The 19,786-nt window shown below is 42.1% G+C and overlaps 1 protein-coding gene across 2 annotated transcripts in view; it reads right to left on the bottom strand.

Moving 5' to 3' along the window:
* ATRN (attractin) overlaps positions 1-19,786 on the bottom strand; it is a 151,183-nt gene that overhangs the window by 90,391 nt on the left and 41,006 nt on the right. For both annotated transcript variants that reach the window (XM_044263364.1, XM_044263365.1), the window contains exons 3-6: positions 18,191-18,304; positions 12,115-12,243; positions 6,930-7,135; positions 5,695-5,863 (exon numbers count right to left, since the gene is read on the bottom strand). In XM_044263364.1, coding sequence (XP_044119299.1) covers positions 5,695-5,863; positions 6,930-7,135; positions 12,115-12,243; positions 18,191-18,304 — 618 coding nt within the window. The remainder of the gene's footprint in view (positions 1-5,694; positions 5,864-6,929; positions 7,136-12,114; positions 12,244-18,190; positions 18,305-19,786) is intronic.

Raw genomic sequence — 19,786 nt, 5'->3', positions numbered from 1 at the left:
CCAAACTCTAGTGATCTTGGAAGTAGACTCTTCCCCAGTTGAACCTCTAGATGAGAACACAGGCCAGGTGACACCCTGACTGAAGAGCACCCAGTTAAGACATGCCCAGACTCCTGACAAGCAGAAACTATGAAGTAATAAATGTATGCTGTCTTGAGCTGCTAGGTTTGTGGTCATTTGTTATGCAGCAAGGTGTAGCTAATCTACACACTGATATGGCGAGTGAAAAAACAAGAAGTCAAGGATGGCTCCAATGTTGGGATTAAGCAAACAGAAGTAAGAAATAATCATTAATTGAGATAGGGACATCTGGGGCAAGTACTGGCCTGGAGGAAAGATCAGTTTTGGAAGCAGACAGTTTAAGATACCTCTTAGACAGGCAAAAGATTGAGATGTGAAATAAAGAAATGGCAATATGGGTTCAGGTGAAAAGTCTAGGATGCAGACATAAATCTGGGAATCATGAACATAGAGGCCGAGATATTACATGAGATCACCAGAGAGTGAACATCAACTCTCACAGAAGAGGACCAAGAGCTGAGCCCGGGGACACATCATCATTCAGAAGTCAGTGGAACCAGAGGAACCAGATAAAGAGGCTGAGAAAGTAATAAGCAGTTGGAACAAATACCAAGAGAATACAGAAACCTGGGAGCCAACTGAAGAAAGTGTTTAGAAGTGAAGGGAGGGGGGTGCCTTGGTGGCTCAGTCATTTGAGCATCCACCCCTTGATTTCAGCTCAGGACATGATCTCAGGTTCTTGGGATCAAGTCCTGCATCAGGTTCTGCACTCAGCGGAGAGTTGGCTTGGGGATTCTCTCCCTCCCCCTACTCCTCCCTCACCACACTTAAGTGTGCACTTGAGTGCACACTCAAGCATGTGCATGCTCTCTCTCAAATGAATAAATAAATCTTTTTTAAAAAAAGAAAAGTAAAGGAGGGACTAATTATATTAAATGTTGGTATAAGATCAAGTATCACAAGGACTAAGAACTGAAATTTTAAAGTTCAGCTCCTTGGTCACATTAGCCACATTTCAAGCTCAGTGACCACATGTGGCTAGTGACATGAAAGTGCCCCACTGGACAGTGCTGATGCACAGAAACAGAAGGCAGGATAAATGAGCACAGATATAGATAACAGCTAAATATGGTGGTGGGAGTTTGTGTTAAGTCCTCCTCAGATAACAGCTCCCCTTCAAAATAGAAACAGGAAGCAAGGCCAATAGCTGAAAATGAAAACAGGAGAAAATGTGGTAGGAATTTGAAGAATGAAAAGAAATATGGGGCTGAGCAGGAAAATGAGAGCAAGACTGAGACAAAACCAGTGGATTATGAACCCCTGTGGGAGCCAAGGATTGCTGGAGGTCACCCAACTTCTTGCATGTACATGCATGTCTTCTGCCAAATTTGGGCAATTCTCAGCCATTATTTCTTCAAATACTTTTTCAGACACTCTCTCTTGCTCCTCTCCTTCCAGGACTCCTCCAGTGACCGAAATGTTAAAATTTTTTATTATGGTCCCCAGATATCTGAAGTTCTGTTCATTTTTTTAAGCATTCTATTTTATCTCTGGTTCAGATTGAGGAATTTATATTTTATTATTCTATCTTCAAGTTCACTGACTCTTTCTTCTGTCCTCTCCATTCTGCTGCCGACCCTATCCAGTGACATATTTGTTGTGGTTACTATTTTTCAGTTCTAAAATTTCCATCTGATTCTTCCTTACATCTTCTCTTTCTTTAATGAGGCTCCATTATTCATTTCAAGTAGGTCTATAATTGCACACGGAGGCATTTTTATAATGGCTGCTTTAAAATCTTGTCAGATAATTCTAATATCTATGTCATCTTGCTGTCAGCATCTCAACTGCCTTTTTTTCACTCAAGTTGGGATTTTCCTAGCTCCTCACAAGAGAAATGATCTTCAATTGAAATCTGAACATTTGGGGTATCATGGCGAGAGACTGGATTTAATTCAAATCTACCGTTATAGCAGGCCTCCTCTGACACCCCAGTAGGGAAGGGGGAAGGCCAACTCATTCCAGCTGTTACTGCCAGGTTGGGTAGAATCCAGGCTCCCTACAGGGGCTCCACTGATATCACAGGGGTGGGGGAGGCCTCATTACTGCCTGGTGGAGAAGAAAGTCCCAGTTCCCTAACTGGCTTTCAGAGATTAAGACTGTAGGCAAATAACATGCAAAAACAAAAACCAAAAGGCTAAACATTAACTAGGTTACATTAACACTAGATTGCTGAGAAAGTCCCAGCTCTCTAATCGGCCTTTTCTAACACTGGCAGCTGGAGAGTGGCTGGAGTACCTCACCAGATCCTGGCAAAAGTGAAAATCTAGACTCTATACGTGGACTTTGCTGACAGCAATGAAGGCAAGGCCACAGTTCTTTCTGTAGTGTTTGGCTATAGTAGAGCAGTTATTTGTGTCTGAAAGTTTTCTGTCTTGCTAAGCTGCCCCCTTCCTAGTCCTTTGGCTAGAGAGAACAGGCGGGCTTGTTCTTGGGGCTTTTTTGGCTTGTGCCTACTGGTATTTCCAGATTACTGCTTTTTCCAACCACAAATCTGAGATACATGAGACAAAAAGAAAACCCCTGGAATTTGCCATTACCTCTTTCCCTGGGTCCCGAGGTCTCTAGCCAGACTACCTTCTTTCCACCTTTTAGTTTTCTCCCATGTTTGCATTACATATAATCCAGGATTTTTAACTATACTTACCATAAAGAATAGGGGAAAGTGACCTTCATTTCTTGGTGACTTTTAATAATTTCCTTTTTCATATTCTATTACTAAAGGAGAACTGGGGCACCTGGGTGGCTTAATCTGTTAAATATTTGACTCTTGGTTTCAGCTCAGGTCATGATCTTGGGGTCGTGAGGTTGAGCCCCATATCAGGCTCCGCACTTAGCAGGGAGTCTGCTTCTCTCCCTCTCCCTTTGCACCTTGCCCTGCTCATGTGTTTGTGTGCACACATGCTCTCCCTCTAAAATAAAGAAATAAATCTTTAAAAAAAAAAAAAAAGGAGTATCTTATTTACTTTGTGTTTCTCCTGGGTTTGTCTTCAATTCTGAAATCATTTTAAAATTCTTTTTCCATTCATCTGTTGAAAACATCTTGGCTCTTTCCACAGTTTGGCGACCATGGCTATTGCTGCTATGAACACTGGGGTACAGATGGACCTTCTTTTCACTACATCTGTATCTCTGGGGTAAATACCCAGTAGTGCAATTGCAGGGTCAGAGGGTAGCTCTACTTATAATTTCTTAAGGAATCTCCACGCTGTTTTCCAAAGTGGCTGCACCAACTTGCATTCCCACTAACAGTGTAAGAGGGTTCCCCTTTCTCCACATCCTCTCCAACACTTGTTGTTTACTGTCTTCTTAATTTTGACCATTCTAACTGGTGTAAGGTAGTCTCTCAATGTAGTTTTGATTTGAATCTCCCTGATGGCTAATAATGATGAACATTTTTTCATGAGTCTGTTAGCCATTTGTATATCTTCTTTGGAGAAGTGTCTGTTCATATCTTCTGCCCATTTTTTTTTTTAAGATTTTATTTATTTATTTGACAGAGAGAAATCACAAGTAGATGGAGAGGCAGGCAGAGAGAGAGAGGGGGAAGCAGGCTCCCTGCTGAGCAGAGAGCCCGATGCGGGACTCGATCCCAGGACCCTGAGATCATGACCTGAGCCGAAGGCAGTGGCTTAACCCACTGAGCCACCCAGGCGCCCATTTTTTGACATGATTATCTGTTTTTTGAGTGTTGAGTTTGAGGAGTTGTTTATAGAGGATATGGTCCATATGTACCATGGACTATTATACCTCCATCAGAAAGGACGAATACCCAACTTTTATATTGACACAGACAGGACTGGAGGAGATTATGCTGAGTGAAATAAGTCAAGCAGAGAGTCAATTATCATATGGTTTCAATTACTTGTGGAGCTTAAGGAATAACACGGAGGACATTAGGAAAAGGAAAGGAAAAGTGAATTGGGGGAAATCAGAGGGGGAGAGGAGCCATGAGAGACTGTGGACTCTTGAGAAACAAACTGAGGGTTTCGGAGGGGTGGGGGTGGAGGGTTAAGTAAGCCTGGTGGAAGGTATTAAGGAGGGTACATACTGCGCGGAGCACTGGGTGTGGTGCATAAACAATGAATCTTGGAACACTGAAAAAATAAAATTAAATTTAAAAAAATTCTTCCCTAACTTCTACCATCTCATTTCTGGATTTTTCTACTTCTGATTCTATTGTTCTTTCATGTCTTGCATCATTTTCTTCCTGTATTTTAGCTTGTTTGGGAACAGTAAGTTCTCACTTTCATCAGTTTTGTGAGTGTATTTTTCTACTATGCTTTCATGTACAGTGGTGGGTTATTCTACCAGGTAGTCTCTTTTTCCTTTCTATGTTACTTTAACTTTTAATTTTCTATGTCATTAAAACTTGATACTTTTCTGTTGCTCAATTTAAAGTAAAACTACTTTTTTTCTGAACTTCTACAGGAGAGACCTGGGTTAGGACCATCTTCCTAATTTCTCAGCTCTCTAGTTTACTCTTCTATTGTCAACAGTGTGGTGTTCAAAAGACAACAGCTTACTTGTTGAGATATCTGGCTCTGTCCCTCCCTGACTGTTACCTGGACACTCTTAATTTTTCCTCTATGGTCCCTATTCTCTTCAATTTGAATTTTATTCCCAGCAGTTTCTTCTTGGTGTGAAAATTTCTCTCATGAAGAGACTGGCTAGTTCATTTGGGGAGCTAAAAAGGCACAAACTGCTCTAGCCCCTTCAGACCCTACTACAGAGCCCTTGTGCTTACCCCCTACCAAAATATACAAATCTTTCCAGTTCCAACTGCCATTCTCAAAAGCAGCTTCTTCTAGGTATGCTGGAGCCTAGCAGTTGGCCACCTGCTCTCCTTTGCTTACTCCTGCTCAGATTCGAATACCACAAAGGCTTTGTAGCTGTCAATAGTTAGCCCCCCTCATCTGTGCAGACACCTTCTGACCAAGTTTTGTTTTGCTACCCATGTGTTTTTTTCATTTTGCTATGCTAGTTATCTATATGCTTTAATGACTACTTGAGAGATTCAGAAACTATGCCTTTACTGCCATAGTTCCAGAATCCCTTACAGAACAGATTCTGCTTTTTTACAACCTTCATTAATAAAAAATGCCTAGAAAAAATTTCCAGGGCACAAAATTGGCATGAGTACATGTTCATAAATTTCTCCCTAAAATCAATCTTCATAACTAACTTCATAACTCCACTGTGATAACATATATTCTCCCTTCAAGATGAGCAACATAGGACCAGCAAACTCTGGGTTGAGTGTTAGACCATGGCATAATTTTCTCTAGCAAACTATAAACTCAAACCATCTGACCTACAAAAATGCTAATTAAATTTATAGGTAAAGTAACCCCCAATTTATATAGAGCCTAAAGTAAAATTTAAGAGATAGTACCTAGAAAAGATTAATTATTGCTTATTATAACAATGCATTCCTTATGGCTCCCAACTTCAAAAACTAAGAACATGTCAAAAAAAATTCTGGAACAGTATTACTAAAATACTAACAGGGAGTTTCCTCTCGTAATGGAATCACTGACGATTTCATTTATCTCTAAATTTTCAAAATGGGAAACTAGTAAGCTTCTTACAAAAATGTTTAAAACAACTTACGCTAGAACCATGTTGTAATCTGAGTGGTTGAACATATATCCTCCAACAATCCACATTATATTTCCATTGACCACAGCTTTGTGAGAGGCCCTGGGAAGCTTTAGGTTAGAATATTCCTCTCGAGTCCAAAATGACTGGTTAGCTGGCACAGGAATCGAACATCCGGGACCTAATAAAATAGAATAAATTAGCTTCACAAAATGCAGCTTTTAAAATTACTGCATTTCAAATTTTAATCATATAAATGTAACAACTATCTAAAGAATACTTAGTTGTTCCTTTAGCATCGAAATGTCAGACAAAGCCCTTTAATTCATTCTTTCAATTCACTCAAAGCTGGTGACCAAGCATCATCTCCAGTATAATTCAAAATCATGTACTTTCTCATGATGACTTGACCACAGTCAGGTTAGGATTTTTTAGTAATGAAATACTTGCTTCAGCAGCTCTCAGAGAAAAGAGTAGACAAAGAAATTATTGATTCAAATGAAAAAACTTTAGGGTTAAAAGGTAAAGAAAGACTAGTCCTGGGAGTAATAATACAACCCATCCAATTCCTAGAAAATCAAGAAACTCCATTCTTGGGGGCTGTGCCTCCTGCTGCTACCTTTCCACAGAGATAGGTACTCGGAACACTTCAATTCCTTAGCTCATTGATTTCGGCCCAAGCACATAAGCGAGAGCATTTAAACAAACACATTTCCTTTCAAAATAAAAGTACTCTGAAGAAAAGATGCATGTATAAAGAAAAACACTAAATCAGTAACAGGTGTTATCACACAAACCTTAAAGAATTTGCTAACGCTTCTCCAATAAACTCTCTATCTGCAGGTAATTCCACTTGCTGTTTTAGAATGATATTGTATAATCGACCCCAATTTTTTCTGAATTTATTGAAAGTTTCTGAGAGATACTATCACTGATAGTTCTTGTCCCACCTCCTAGGCTTGGTTCTCTGCTGTATTTTCTTGAGGTTGAGACCAAGTCCTCCAATTTTCATGAATGAATTGCGAAGAATGTTGAAACCCCTCCATAATTCTAAAGAGACTACAACCACACATCTACGAAATTGAAAGATTTTTAAGAATCTGAATAACAAAACGCAAAGACTTCAATGCTCCCTGATACCATTAATATAAGTGGAATATGTGCAAGGAATGAGGTCAATGTATAATTTACTCAACTAGGAAGATGCTGTAAAAGGGAAGAAAAACCAAGAGAAAAGCAGCCCCTACCCTGCCACTCGGGGAAGCAGGAGCATCCTCTGACATCGCTTGAATTGCAAACGCCTCGATAAGGAAAACCACAGTCATGGACACAGTGAGGAATATCGCATGCTTCCCCTTTCCAGTTTTCCGAACATTCACATTGGACAGTGTTGCTGCTATTACTGCTCTTACATTCTCCTCGGCCTGAGCAGTTGTTCGGACACATGTCAAAACTATAAAAACAGTGGGGGAGAATGAAATCAACACAAAGCAACACTTCAATTAATTTAGCAGAATTTTTACCTACACAAGGTTTAAGACTCTCATGGGCTCTCCAGTTCATCCACAAGCATAATGGCGGCACTTACCAGTTGGCCTAAGTAGGGTCAGTCAACACTGCATAGCTAGGATAGGTAATGAAATCAAATCCAACCCTGCTGGATTCTCACAGGGCAAGGCAAGTTAAAAAACTTAAAGGAAGAAGAAATTCTTGCAAAATGTGCAGGCTTAGCTTCTCAAAGGTGGGATGACTATGCTGTTCTTGGTGGCCTCCCTAGTGATGGGCATTAGAAATATGGGATATCTGGGTGGCTCAGTGGTTTAAAGCCTCTGCCTTCAGCTCAGGTCATGATCCCAGGGTCCTGGAATATGGAGTCCAGCATCAGACTCCCTGCTCAATGGGGAGTCTGCTTCTCCCTCTCCCTCTGCCCCTCCTCCTGCTCATGCTTGCTCTGTCTCAGTCTCTCTCTCAAATAAGTAAAATCTAATAATAATAAAAAAAGAAAACTGTCGAATACAAGCTTCCAAGTTTGGAGGAAGGGGATAAAACAAAGGTCTAACAATAAATTACCCATCCTCATGGTATATATACCTCTGGACAGTTTCTAAAAGTTCAGAAAGTTAAAGATTATTGCCCAGAGTGGTATATTTAAAATTCCTCAATAAGTCATCTACTCATATCAGATGGAAGAAAAGGGAGGACCAGTTTAATTCAACAGTTTAACTATAATGCATCTCATAATAACACAACTTAACATAACTGTATTGAGGGGCTCCTGGGTGGCTCAGTGGGTTAGAGCCTCTGTCTTCAGCTCAGATCATGATCCCAGGGTCCTGGGATCAAGCCCGGCATTAGGCTCTCTGCTTAGCAAGGAACTTGCTTCCTGTCTCCCCCACTCCCGCTTGCTTCTCTGCCTACTTGTGATCTCTGTCTGTCAAATAAGTAAAATCTTAAAAAATGAAAAGGTTAACTATATTGAGGAGCACCTGGATGGTTTAGTCAGTTAAGCATCTGCCTTTGGCTCAGGTCATGATCCTGGAGTCCTGCAATCCAGCCCCACATCAGGCTCCCTGCTCAGTGGGGAGTCTGCTTCTCTCTCTCCCTCTGTCTGCTGCTCCCCCTCCCCCTTCACTCATGCTCTCTCCCTCCCTCAAATAATAAAATTTAAAAAGAAAGATAACTGTATTGACAGCACTCTAAGAAGACAAAATTTACATTTCAAAGAGGAAAGCAATAATGGAACTATCAGGATAATTTTAAGAATGTAGATTTCTTCTAAGACCTACAAAGAAAACTAAAAAGAAATTTTGTAGCAAAGCTTGATAAAAAATCAGGAATCAACTATTAAAAACAAGCTAATTAATGTTTACACCTGTACCCAAATATCAGTTTATGACATATTTATAATATATTCTATAATTCTATAAATATTTATAAACAATATTTTTATAATATATGTAATTACAATGTAAGAAATATGTATATCTACTTCTCAAGACCCAGTAAGCAGAATAAGTACATAAAGTACTTGGTTAAAAAAGCTGAACGAGGGGCACCTGGGTGGTTCAGTGGGTTAAAGCCTCTGCCTTCGGCTCAGGTCATGATCCCAAGGGTCCTGGGATCGAGCCCCGCATCGGGCTCTCTGCTCAGCAGGGAGCCTGCTTCTCCCCCCACCCCCTGCCTGCCTCTCTGCCTACTTGTGATCTCTGTCTGTTAAATAAAGGAATAAAATCTTAAAAAAAAAAGCTGAAGGACATTCTTATCAGCCTCTAGAAAGTGGTGTCTACCCTCTCTATAATAATATAAACACAGAAGTAAAGCTTCAATTTCATCTTTTTAAGAAAAAGGCCTTTGTAAGACAATGGTTTATAAAAACTAAACTTTAAATCTCAGATTGGACTTGTTATGGTAAAATGGCTACAATAATCACACTTTGTTTTTACAAAGGGTCTAGGATAAAACTGTAGTAAAGCATTGCCATGATGTGCTCATCCTTATGCCTCACACCAAAAATACGTCAAATTATAATTTCCTACTGACACACTTATTAACCGTATACCAGGGAATGGCATACAACCAAAACTTCATGTTACTGAAAAGAAAAGAGGAGGGAGTAACCCTTAGCACCTATTAAACTAAGGGAAGGCAAATATCACAACTTCCCCTGTGCCTCAACTTCTCCACTCCAGTGCCCTCAGGCAGACGTGGACTTCATGTGCCAAAAATTAATTATGAGCACTCGTTACAGTTACATAAAATCTCAAAACACAAAAATCATTTTTGAATCTCAGAAAAATGAAAGTGGCAGGTAATACATCGAAACATCTGCGCGTATGTCTAAATTGGAGTAATGAGAAAATTAGTCTAATTATTTGTGCTTAAAATGTGACTTGGAGGGGCGCCTGGGTGGCTCAGTGGGTTGGGCCTCTGCCTTCGGCTCGGGTCATGATCCCGGAGTCCTGGGATCGGGCCCCACATCGGGCTCTCTGCTCCGCAGGGAGCCTGCTTCCTCCTCTCTCTCTGCCTGCCTCTCTGCCTACTTGTGATCTCTGCCTGTCAAATAAATAAATAAAATCTTTAAAAAAAAAAAATGTGACTTGGAAACAAGATGAAATGCCAATTTGTGTGAAAATAAAATATAACTATTTTTCTCTTCTTTGAGAAGAAAATTAGGCAACACCAAAGTAGCTGTAGGTACTAGTCTCAAGGGTCCCCCAGATGAGGCAGGTCCAAAGGTAGGATTCGGTGCAACCTGAGGACACCCAGAAAATGAGTAACAATGTTTTATGTGTGTCCTTCTGGGCATTCTTCTGGGAATAAAGAACATTGTTTAATTTGGCTTTTCAAAGGGTCTAGAAGCCCCAGAATGATTTAGGGCTCCTTTTTAAAGAAGAGAGATCTTGGAACCAAGAAGCTAGTAAAATTTAGGATAACCTTAACATTCCTTCACTTAATAAATAAATACTAATTCTGGTCTCCAGGAGAGATCAAGGCTTCCCCTACACCAATGAGGGTAAGAAAAACATGCGTTTCTTGGGAAGATAGTGACCACAGAGCTAACAGAGCTCTCCAGTGATGGGGCAAAGGGCTTCGGGTGTCAAGGGATATTTGAATTGCCTTCTCTCTAGGGATGCTCCCTCCCTGGAGTTTCTCTTCTTCCCCAAGGCTGCTACTATGAGACTTGGAAGAGCAAAGACTGTACCTAAGAACCTGTAGGGAACCTGGAATGGGGCCTGGATGGATGGCTAGAGCAATGCTCCTCAGAGTGTGGACCATGGACAGGGGGAGGCAGCATCACCCAGGAGCTTAGCAGAAATCTGGAATCTCAGGCTCCAGCTCTGTTGAACTCTGGTCTCTGGAGAAGGGCCAGGGATGCGTGTCTTAACAAGCCCCTCCAGAAGATCCCTGTGCATGTGAAGTTCGAAGTACCAGCCTAAGCCTTTACTCTTCCCTTCAGATCTGAACTTCCTCCCAGAGTGTCCCACTCTCAATGCTGTGACTCTCTAACCTTCCATTCTGAACTGTGCCTCTCCCAGGCCCCTGACTCCACCCTCCCCAGCTAGGGTCAACGAGGGCCCCCTCTGCTTACTCAACCTCATAGCTATCAGTTCCCTCCTTAAAACTTTTTCTGAGCTTCTGTAACAACACAGCCCACAGGCATTCCTCTACCCAGTAGCTGCCTCTACTGCCTTTCTCCTCACTGTGCACACGCCCCATAAGCCAGTTACTGTCCATGTGCCAGTGATTCCCAGATGACAACCCCTGGCTCTTCTGGGCCCTGGATCTGAATATCAAAGTCCTGCTTAGACATCTCCCATGTACCCAACCAGACTCATCAGTCTTTCCTCTTTACCCAGACTTTATGCCTGCCTGGCTCATGAAAAATCAGCTTGCTAGTACTGTGATACACTGGCCAGGCTGCCAAGTCACAAACCTTGGGCACCTGAAAAGCTAAATGAGTGTACCAAGCAAGACAGAGATCGGTCTAAAGAGGCCTGAAAGAATCCAGAGACCCTGAGAAAACAGGCAGATAAAGAATCCAGCATAAAGGCTATATCTACATGGAGCTTCCTGCCACTGTCAGGAGTTGGCAAACTTATTCTGTAAAAAAATCACATAGTAGGGGCACCTGGGTGGCTCAGTGGGTTAAAGCCTCTGCCTTCGGCTCAGGTCATGATCCCAGAGTCCTAGGATCAAGCCCCACATCGGGCTCTCTGCTCAGCAGGGAGCCTGCTTCCCTTCCTCTCTCTCTGCCTGCCTCTCTGCCTACTTGTGATCTCTGTCAAATAAATGAATAAAAAAAAATTTTTTTTAAGTTAAAAAAAAACAAACACATAGTATCTTGGGCTCCTTGCGCCGCAGACACTCTCTATTACAGAGCCCTTGCTTAGGGAGCTTTATGGGTTTAACAACTTAGGAAAACAAACATTTCTTAAGAGTAAAATAAGAAAAGACAAAAGTCAGCCTCTCTCCTATCATGACAAATTCCCAAAGCTGTCTAGGTCTGTTTGTCTACACTTCCTCTGTAATCTCAGCTAAGTCCTCATCAGTGGGCCAACAACTGAGCACATAAGAATGACTAATATCTGTTAAACTGCACTTAGCAAGAAGCCCCAGTGTTTTCATCCAGCAGCAGAAAAATGCCCCTCTTTTCCAGAAGCAGCTCAAAGGCAAGACCTGGGTTGCAACTGTGGTCCCAGATCTTTGACAATGTATTTCACAGCTTCCCACCAGTTTCCTCCATTATAGAATGAGTGAAAAACACAGTGCCGTACTTCACTGAGTTTTTAAAAGAACTTTAGATGAGAAAATCCACGCATACCGCTTAGTGCAATGTCTGGCACACCGTCAGCCCTCGATACATGTTAGTTGTTATTACTGTTAAATACAGTGTCTGAATAAAATCACAACGATTAGACTTAAATATCTTACTTGTAAGTGATATTAAATCCAGTCAAATTATAAGCAGCATCACTAAAAAAATGCAGCAGGGCATAACCTGATGTGGTAACCACCTCAGGGACAGTCTCGTTGCCATCTCTCTCAGGGACGATGAGGCCACTGAAACGAAAACACATTTCTTACAAAGGGAAGCATGGTCACCAGGCACATCACATGGTGGCACACAAATTCAAACCTGGAATTCATCTTGGAATTTTTTTAAAAACACTTTGAGGAAGAGGGGCAAATTCTTGTGATAAACACATACTGCCACCCGATCAGTCTGGATCCAGTTCTGAACCCTCTGAGGAACAGATCTGAATCTTTCACCAGGCCCTCCTTTATCCTGGCTTATATTTCTAATAGGATTTGCAATCAATGGCCCTATTCTATGGGTTTTTTGTTTTTTTTTTGGTATATAAAACTGTTTATAATTCCTCTTCAAAAAACTCAGTAAACCTTCAAAATCACAGTAACAAACTTTATGAGTTGATGAATGTCAAATATAAACTACTGGAAAGTATGAAGAGTAAAATTATAAATAAACTTGATAAACACCCACAATCTTTTTTTTAAATATCTGTATTGCTTTATTTGTCAGAATCACAATCTTAACACTACTATTCTGATGTACTTTCTTTGCCTAATCAATACCATATAACATCTTATATTCTATTTTATAAGTAATACATCATAAGCAATCCCCCTCTCATTCAGAGTCCAACACACTAGATATTTGCTGGGTGTCTAGAGAGAATTAAAAATTATCAAGTCAAAGGGTCTAAAGGATGGCTTTAAACCTCTTGATCCATAAAACCAACTTGCTTTCCAGAAGCAATATGTCAACTTGAAATCTCATCAATATGAGAATGGAAAGGTCCAGCCTACCTCACTTGCCAATAGGAAGGATTACCAGTCCTATATTAGCTTTGGTAATTTAATAAGTAAAAAGTAATTGTTTTATATTATGGTTTTGAGTTTCTTTTACACTCCTGAAGTTAATCATTTATTGTATGTTTACTTGCCTTCTGCATTTCTTCAATGTGCACATCTTCAGCCCGATTATCAATGCACTATCACCACCACTACGTTCAATGTAAACCTGAATCCTTACCCGGTCCTATGCAATCTTCTCCACACACACAGCCCCATCCAACGAACAAACATCTCATCTATTCCCCTCTTCCCTTCAATCACTCAACCCCAGCCACACTAGTCTCCTTGCTTTCCTATAGCACACACCACATAGGGCATCAGGCCCTATGACAGTCTTCGACAGTCATTCACTGTGACCTAGCAATTCTAAGTTCTTTGTAGAACTAATACCTGTTCATGTACACAAAGACAAATATACAACAGTCCTCACTGTAGCACTATTCAGACTGGCAAAAGCTTGAAAATCACCTAGGGGCACCTGGCTGGCTCAGCTGGTAGGGCATGTGACTCTTGATCTAGGGGTCATGAGTTAAGCTCCACGTTGAGCATACTGATTACTTAATAAAAAAGGGGGGGGGCGCATGGGTGGCTCAGTCGTTAAGCATCTGCCTTCAGCTCAGGTCATGATCCCAGGGTCCTGGGATTGAGCCCCGGATTGGGCTCCCTACTCAGCGGGAAGCCTGCTTCTCCCTCTGCCACTCTCCCTGCTTGTGTTCCCTCTCTCACTGTGTCTCTTCGTGTCAAATAAATAAATAAAATCTTTAAAAAAAAAAAAGAGGAGGAGGATAAAGAGGAAGAAGACAACCACCTAAATACGAATCTGCAGGGAGTCAGATGACGAATCATTCCGTATCTCTAAGTCTGTAGAACTAACAAGGAGCTCGTCAAGGCATTTCAGTAAGTAGGGGAAAAAACAAGCTGCAGAACAATGGGCCTAGCGTATGTGTACATTTACACATATTTAGGTAAGTGCATATAAAAATAATTAATTGGAAGAATATAGAAGCGGGAAATGAGGAGGAAGGGATGGGATTTTCATTCGGTAAGATTTTAAATATAAAGACAGAATTCTAGGAACTTGAGAACTCCGAAGGTGCTCCGAGTTTACAAAACAGAGAAGTATTTTGCACTGTGTAGTCAGCTAACCAACATTTACTGATGCTGCATGTGAGCCACAGTTCTAGGCACCAGGAACATGGCAGTGAAGAACTCCCTGCCTCCATGAAATTCACATCAGGGAAATGACAAGTGAGCCTAGATATACCCCCACCCCCGCCCCGACACACAGGTGTATGTATGTAACACCAGGCAGAGATAAATGCTAAGAATAAAACAGTGAAAGAACAAAAGGTGCTACTTTAGAAAGGGGCAGCTAGAGAAGGTCTCTCGGGAAAGGTGGCCTTTGGTTAGAGACCTACATGAAGGTTTCAACTGTGATCATACTTTCATCAATTTCATGTACCAAAACCCCTTGAAATGCTGAGCAGGGACGTACCTGTTAGAGGGCCACCTTGAGACAGGTATGTTGGAAGTAATCTTCCCAGAAGAAATACTGCCCAGGAATGACTGGGGGCTTCAACACATGCAGAAGACCCACACTCTTCTCCTAGCATGAGCTTCAGGACCAGAGATGGGAACACCAATCCTCAATCCACATGCCTGGGCATGTCACAGACATCTGGGAACCTCAGTGTTGCACAGGAGGAAAGTGCACAGGAGGAAATCCTGCCTGCCTCGCAGCGATATAACAAACTATTACAGCACATACGTCCTGAAACACCGCCTCACACTAGCAGGTGCTCAGTAAGTGATGGCTCATGGTGTTTATTACTCATATGGTGGGGACATTTAAGTGTGCAGGACAGACAGTAGGCTGGGCGGAGGGAGGAAGGGCAGAGTCACATGGCAGAGGTGGAGGGCTGCGTGCACCAGATAAATGTGATGCTGGAGAAAGGGGGTCAGCTTCCTCACTGTCAGAGAAACTCAGGCACTGGCTTCTTTTCACTTTGAAAACCTGACATTGTGACAGCTTTGGAATGTGCCACTTTCTCCCAGTGAAAATAAAACAACCCGTTTATGACAAAAATAAACTTCTACAGGGTAAATAAATACAAACAGCCTCAGCCCAGCACACAAGGCGATGGAAAGTGCGTGGGTGAGAAAGCGATGCTGCAGGCGTGCCATTCAACTGTCACCACGAGCAGCCTCCCACCTCCCTCCCCCTCTCCTACCCCCAGGTAGATAAATACACTCAGCCAAGGCTTAGGGGGCAGCCACATGTTCAGCTTGAGCCAATCAAGAACTGCCTGCCCTGGGGTTCAGTATAATCTTATATTTTAAACCTCTGTTCAGAACAATTTTTGAAAACCACCGTTCAAAGATATTTTCTTGATTCAGTAGAATGGTGCCAGGCAGAATTGGGTTCTCTGAACACACCTGGGGCACACCCTGCCTTCAGCAACTACACCTGGCAACACTAGCTTTGACACACCTGTCTCCTTGCAAGATGAGATGCCCCCTGGGGGCAGGGAGATGGGGAAGGGAAGCCAAATTCTTCAAGTTCAAGCTCAGAGTCTGGCGACAGGGCTGGGGTTAGGGTTAGGTCCCGGTGGAAAGATCCACGAACCTGCGAGGTACCTGCCTTTGACGGCTTCTCTGTGTGCCATGGTCTGACCACGGCCGGGTCAGCAGAATGCCGGACAACTGATGGATTCCTGATCTCATGAAGCTCTTCTAATAGCTCTCTGTCACAGTCTCAACAATTGCCCTATCAATAGATGCCTCCCCCCAGCCAGAAAAAACCACCAACTCTCCAAAGAATAATGTTCTGATGAAGAAAGTTCTCAGAAGAGAAATCTCTTCTCCCCGCTCCACCACCACTCCCCACTCTGCGACACCCCCTAGCAGAGGGGCTGTTCACAGAGGTGCTCTGTTGACACATCTGTGAAAGTCGGTGTCCCACAGACAGAATGTGGTAGAGCTGGAAGAATCCTGCCGCCCCCGCGGCTCTCAGATCTGTCTGCTAACGGAACCTGGTCTGATACACAAATTTTATTCAGAACTTCAATATGTCAAAGATAAAGGCCATCAGCCAGTTCAGAATCAAATGGAACTTTGGAGTTCAGAGAAAGCACAGTAGAGCACTGGGACCTGAGGCAGCAGAAACTGAGAACTAGAGCACATTGAGTTGCTCTGAGTTGACAGAGAGACTTGGGCAGAAATGACATCCACAGTCCCCACCTTCGGAATCCCACGGGTTCTCATTAGCTGGGCCTTGTGCCCACAGGCTCCCACCACTCGGCCTCCTCCTCTGCCTGCAGGTCACCATGGGGTTGATTCTTCCCCCCAAAGCTCTCCTGACCCAACAGCCCTCCTCAGCCCCCATCTTGTGCCAGTCCCTCATAGCTTCAACAGTGGTTTTCAAGGTGTTTTGCACATCACTGCTTCTAGGGGTTTCATGTTGCAGGCAAATTTCAATATTCGAACACATATTTGTTCACTGTTATTTCAGAAACTTCAAACTAAATATGTTATTAGTTTAAATTTTAAAATAATCCATGTGTTAATTTATATTATTAGTTAATGAGCTTTTATAGAGAACCATAAAACCCTTCCAGGTATTTGTACATATACTTTGCCTTCTCTCAGAAGTCACTGACCTGAAAAATTACAGCCTCCTGCTTGCTTTGTTGCTGCTGTTGCTTCACGTGTGTGCTCATCAGCTATACAGTCCAGGGGAGCCACAAGGCGATGCACCTGCTTGGCTGAAGTTCCCACAAGGGCCACTGGCAAGCTGAGTCAGAGTGCCCGGCACATAATAGGGACTCCAGGAATTCTGAGTCATCAACTCAGTGTTGAGTGAACCCCCAGAACTCCCAGTAAGTGTTATCATGGAAACATCCTATTATAGACAGTTTTCATGCTTATTGAAGTTTGGGGTGCCTCTTGACATAACCCAAGGTATGCTTCAAATTCTGGCGTAAAAGTATGTACTCCCCACACTTGGATGATGACATTTTACTGCTTAGCACGGCCTATCTACCCTATTCTTTGGCTCTATTGGTGAACCTCTGAGACCCAGAAAATGACCTTGGTTCTTAGTTTAAAGATACGATGGAGAGAATTCTAAACCGAAGGAAGTGGAGGAAATATCAAGGCACATTAGTCCCCTGATTTCCTGTGTCCTTGGGCCGCTGTGTACTGTTTATTCTCTGTTACCTCCTCACTGATAAGAAACGTCAAGACTAACCCCACGTGAGGAATACAAAAAATATTTGTTGAATTGATATCTTTTTAAAGTCAGGGAAATAAAATGTCAGAAGAAATCTGGAAAGTCAGCTGCAGATGAAAAAAATGACAGCTATGGCTCTCTATAGCCATATATAGAAAAATACATTTTATAAATTCTTTATCAAGTAAAAGGAAGAAAAATGGATGGTTTTGAATTCCCATGCAGTCAAAAACATAATAAACAGCAAAGCTACTTACTGTTAATAAAAATGAAAATGCCAAAACAACAGAGAACACTCCATATAGTTATTGTTAAGCTGTTTCATTTAACTACTAATCAAGAAAACACTTGTCCAAAAAAAAAACCATAATCGGCATTTTCCTCTCTTCCCACAGGTTACTCTTCATTTTCTGTGTATTCTTCCAAAAAGTCCTCCTCGGCCATATTAATGCATATACATAAATACACACACACACACACACTTGATCGAATTCAACAAATAACTCCTGAAAGGCCTATGTGATGAGGACCCCAAGGATCAAGGTGACTGGTTCATGCTCCAAATTTTTCACAGAAATAATATCCAATATATTACTCACAAAACATTTTTTAAATGTAAACTGCACCACCACCATAAGAAGTGAGTAAACTTGATACGACTGCCACAATTTTATAGATGAGGAAACTGAAACAAGAGGTCCAATACTCAGCCCAGAAACTTACCCAGTGGCTACAGGAAACCAAGTCAGGCCTAGAGCACAAGTGACAGAGGACTCCAGAACTAGCACCTTCTCCATGAAATAAAGGTGGTAAGTGACCATAAGAGTTTACAATCTAGGAGGTAAGTCTGAATTCAGAAATCAAATAATGATTAACTATTACTTATGTGACGAAACTTACCTAAAGGCAGCAACTAGTGGTGCATAAATTGAGTCTCCATCATAAACATATAAATGGTCCCAACTACACTCTGTAGCAAAATGATTGAAACGGAGTCTCATTATTCTATTTGGCCTGAAAAGAACAAGAGAGGCAGTTTATAATAATCATCATAACTATAAAACATTTGAGAAGAAACTAGAGAAAGATCGATTTTTAAGGAACTTACAGGGAGAGAAGAAATGAATAGTAGATAAATGACATTCCTTCATATGTCGAAGATTTATTTCCTACTTACTGTGGGCAAGAGACCACGAAGCACACGATGGTAAATAAAATCACCCTGACCTATGCCTCTCTGGGCCTTACAGTCTGTACAGTGACTGGTTTTTTGTGTTTTTTCAAAATATTTTTATTTATTTATTTATTTGACAGAGATCACAAGCAGGCAGAGAGGCAAGCAGAGAGAGAGGAGGAAGCAGGCTCCCCACTGAGCAGAGAACTGGACGTGGGGCTCAATCTCAGGACCCCGAGCCAAGGGCAGAGGCTTAACCCACTGAGCCACCCAGGCACCCCTACAGTGGCTGTTTTTAAACAGGTTGTGAACCAACCCATTAGCCCTTCCGTTTCTGCACTTCCTTCCTTACCCAACTTCAGATTCCACACCACATCATTTCACAAACACAACTGCCAGTTCTCTATACTTGCCTACCCTTCTGCCTTTTCATACAACTACCTGGCCAAGGCCTGGTCTAGAGGACACCGGTTATCCTCTTTGACTGAGATTAAATGCAAAGAAAACTAAGCCTATCACTGGTCCTCTAGAGGTCCTCAAGACCACTAGGTAGGCTGGTTTCAGGACAGGTCACAGCTTACCAACTTCCAACCGGTACTTCAATTCTGCCAGCAATGCCACTACTCATTCTCTCTCTCCTTCTCCACAACTGCTGCTCACTCCCAATTACTATTTCAAACTATTTGGTGCCACCTCCCTGCTTAAGCTCAGCACCCAGACAAAAATCTCCCAATTCCCCATTTTCTAAAACAGATACATCCACCCACTCCTCTGTCCATCTTTCAAACACCCCACATCTCCCTCTCATCTGGAACTTTCCACATCCTCATTTTAATCTCTTTAAGTATCACGTATTTTACCAAAAATAACAAAACATAAAAATGTCAAATCTCAACTCTCCTTCCAGCTATTACCTCTCTCTGCTGAAGACAGTGAACCTCCACACAAGACTTTGCTTTCTCTGTTTCCTCACATCCCACTCACCCTCTTTGCTCTCAAACCTGGCTTCCACCCAAACACTCCACTCAAAAACCTCTTGGTAATATCAACACTGTTTATATCCTGGCGATGCCCAATTATATGTCTCCAGCCTTAGGCCTTCCCTCTACTCCACACTCATCTAGCTAACATCTCTAAGCAAACAAATAAGTAAGTTCATAAACAAGTTAACTCAACTGATGATGGCTCCTGTGAAGACATGAAAGGAATGTGATGTGTACAACAGATGGTAGGGAATTACCCCCAGAAACCTCTAGAAGATTTGAGAACAATAGATAAGCCATGTGAGACGGATAGGGAACCATGTTTCGGACACAGGGAAG

This window comes from Neovison vison, chromosome 8 (genome assembly GCF_020171115.1).
Source record: "Neovison vison isolate M4711 chromosome 8, ASM_NN_V1, whole genome shotgun sequence".
NCBI lineage: Eukaryota > Metazoa > Chordata > Mammalia > Carnivora > Mustelidae > Neogale > Neogale vison.
The sequence above is the reverse complement of the archived record's forward strand: the minus strand, read 5'-3'. Positions and strand labels throughout refer to the sequence as shown.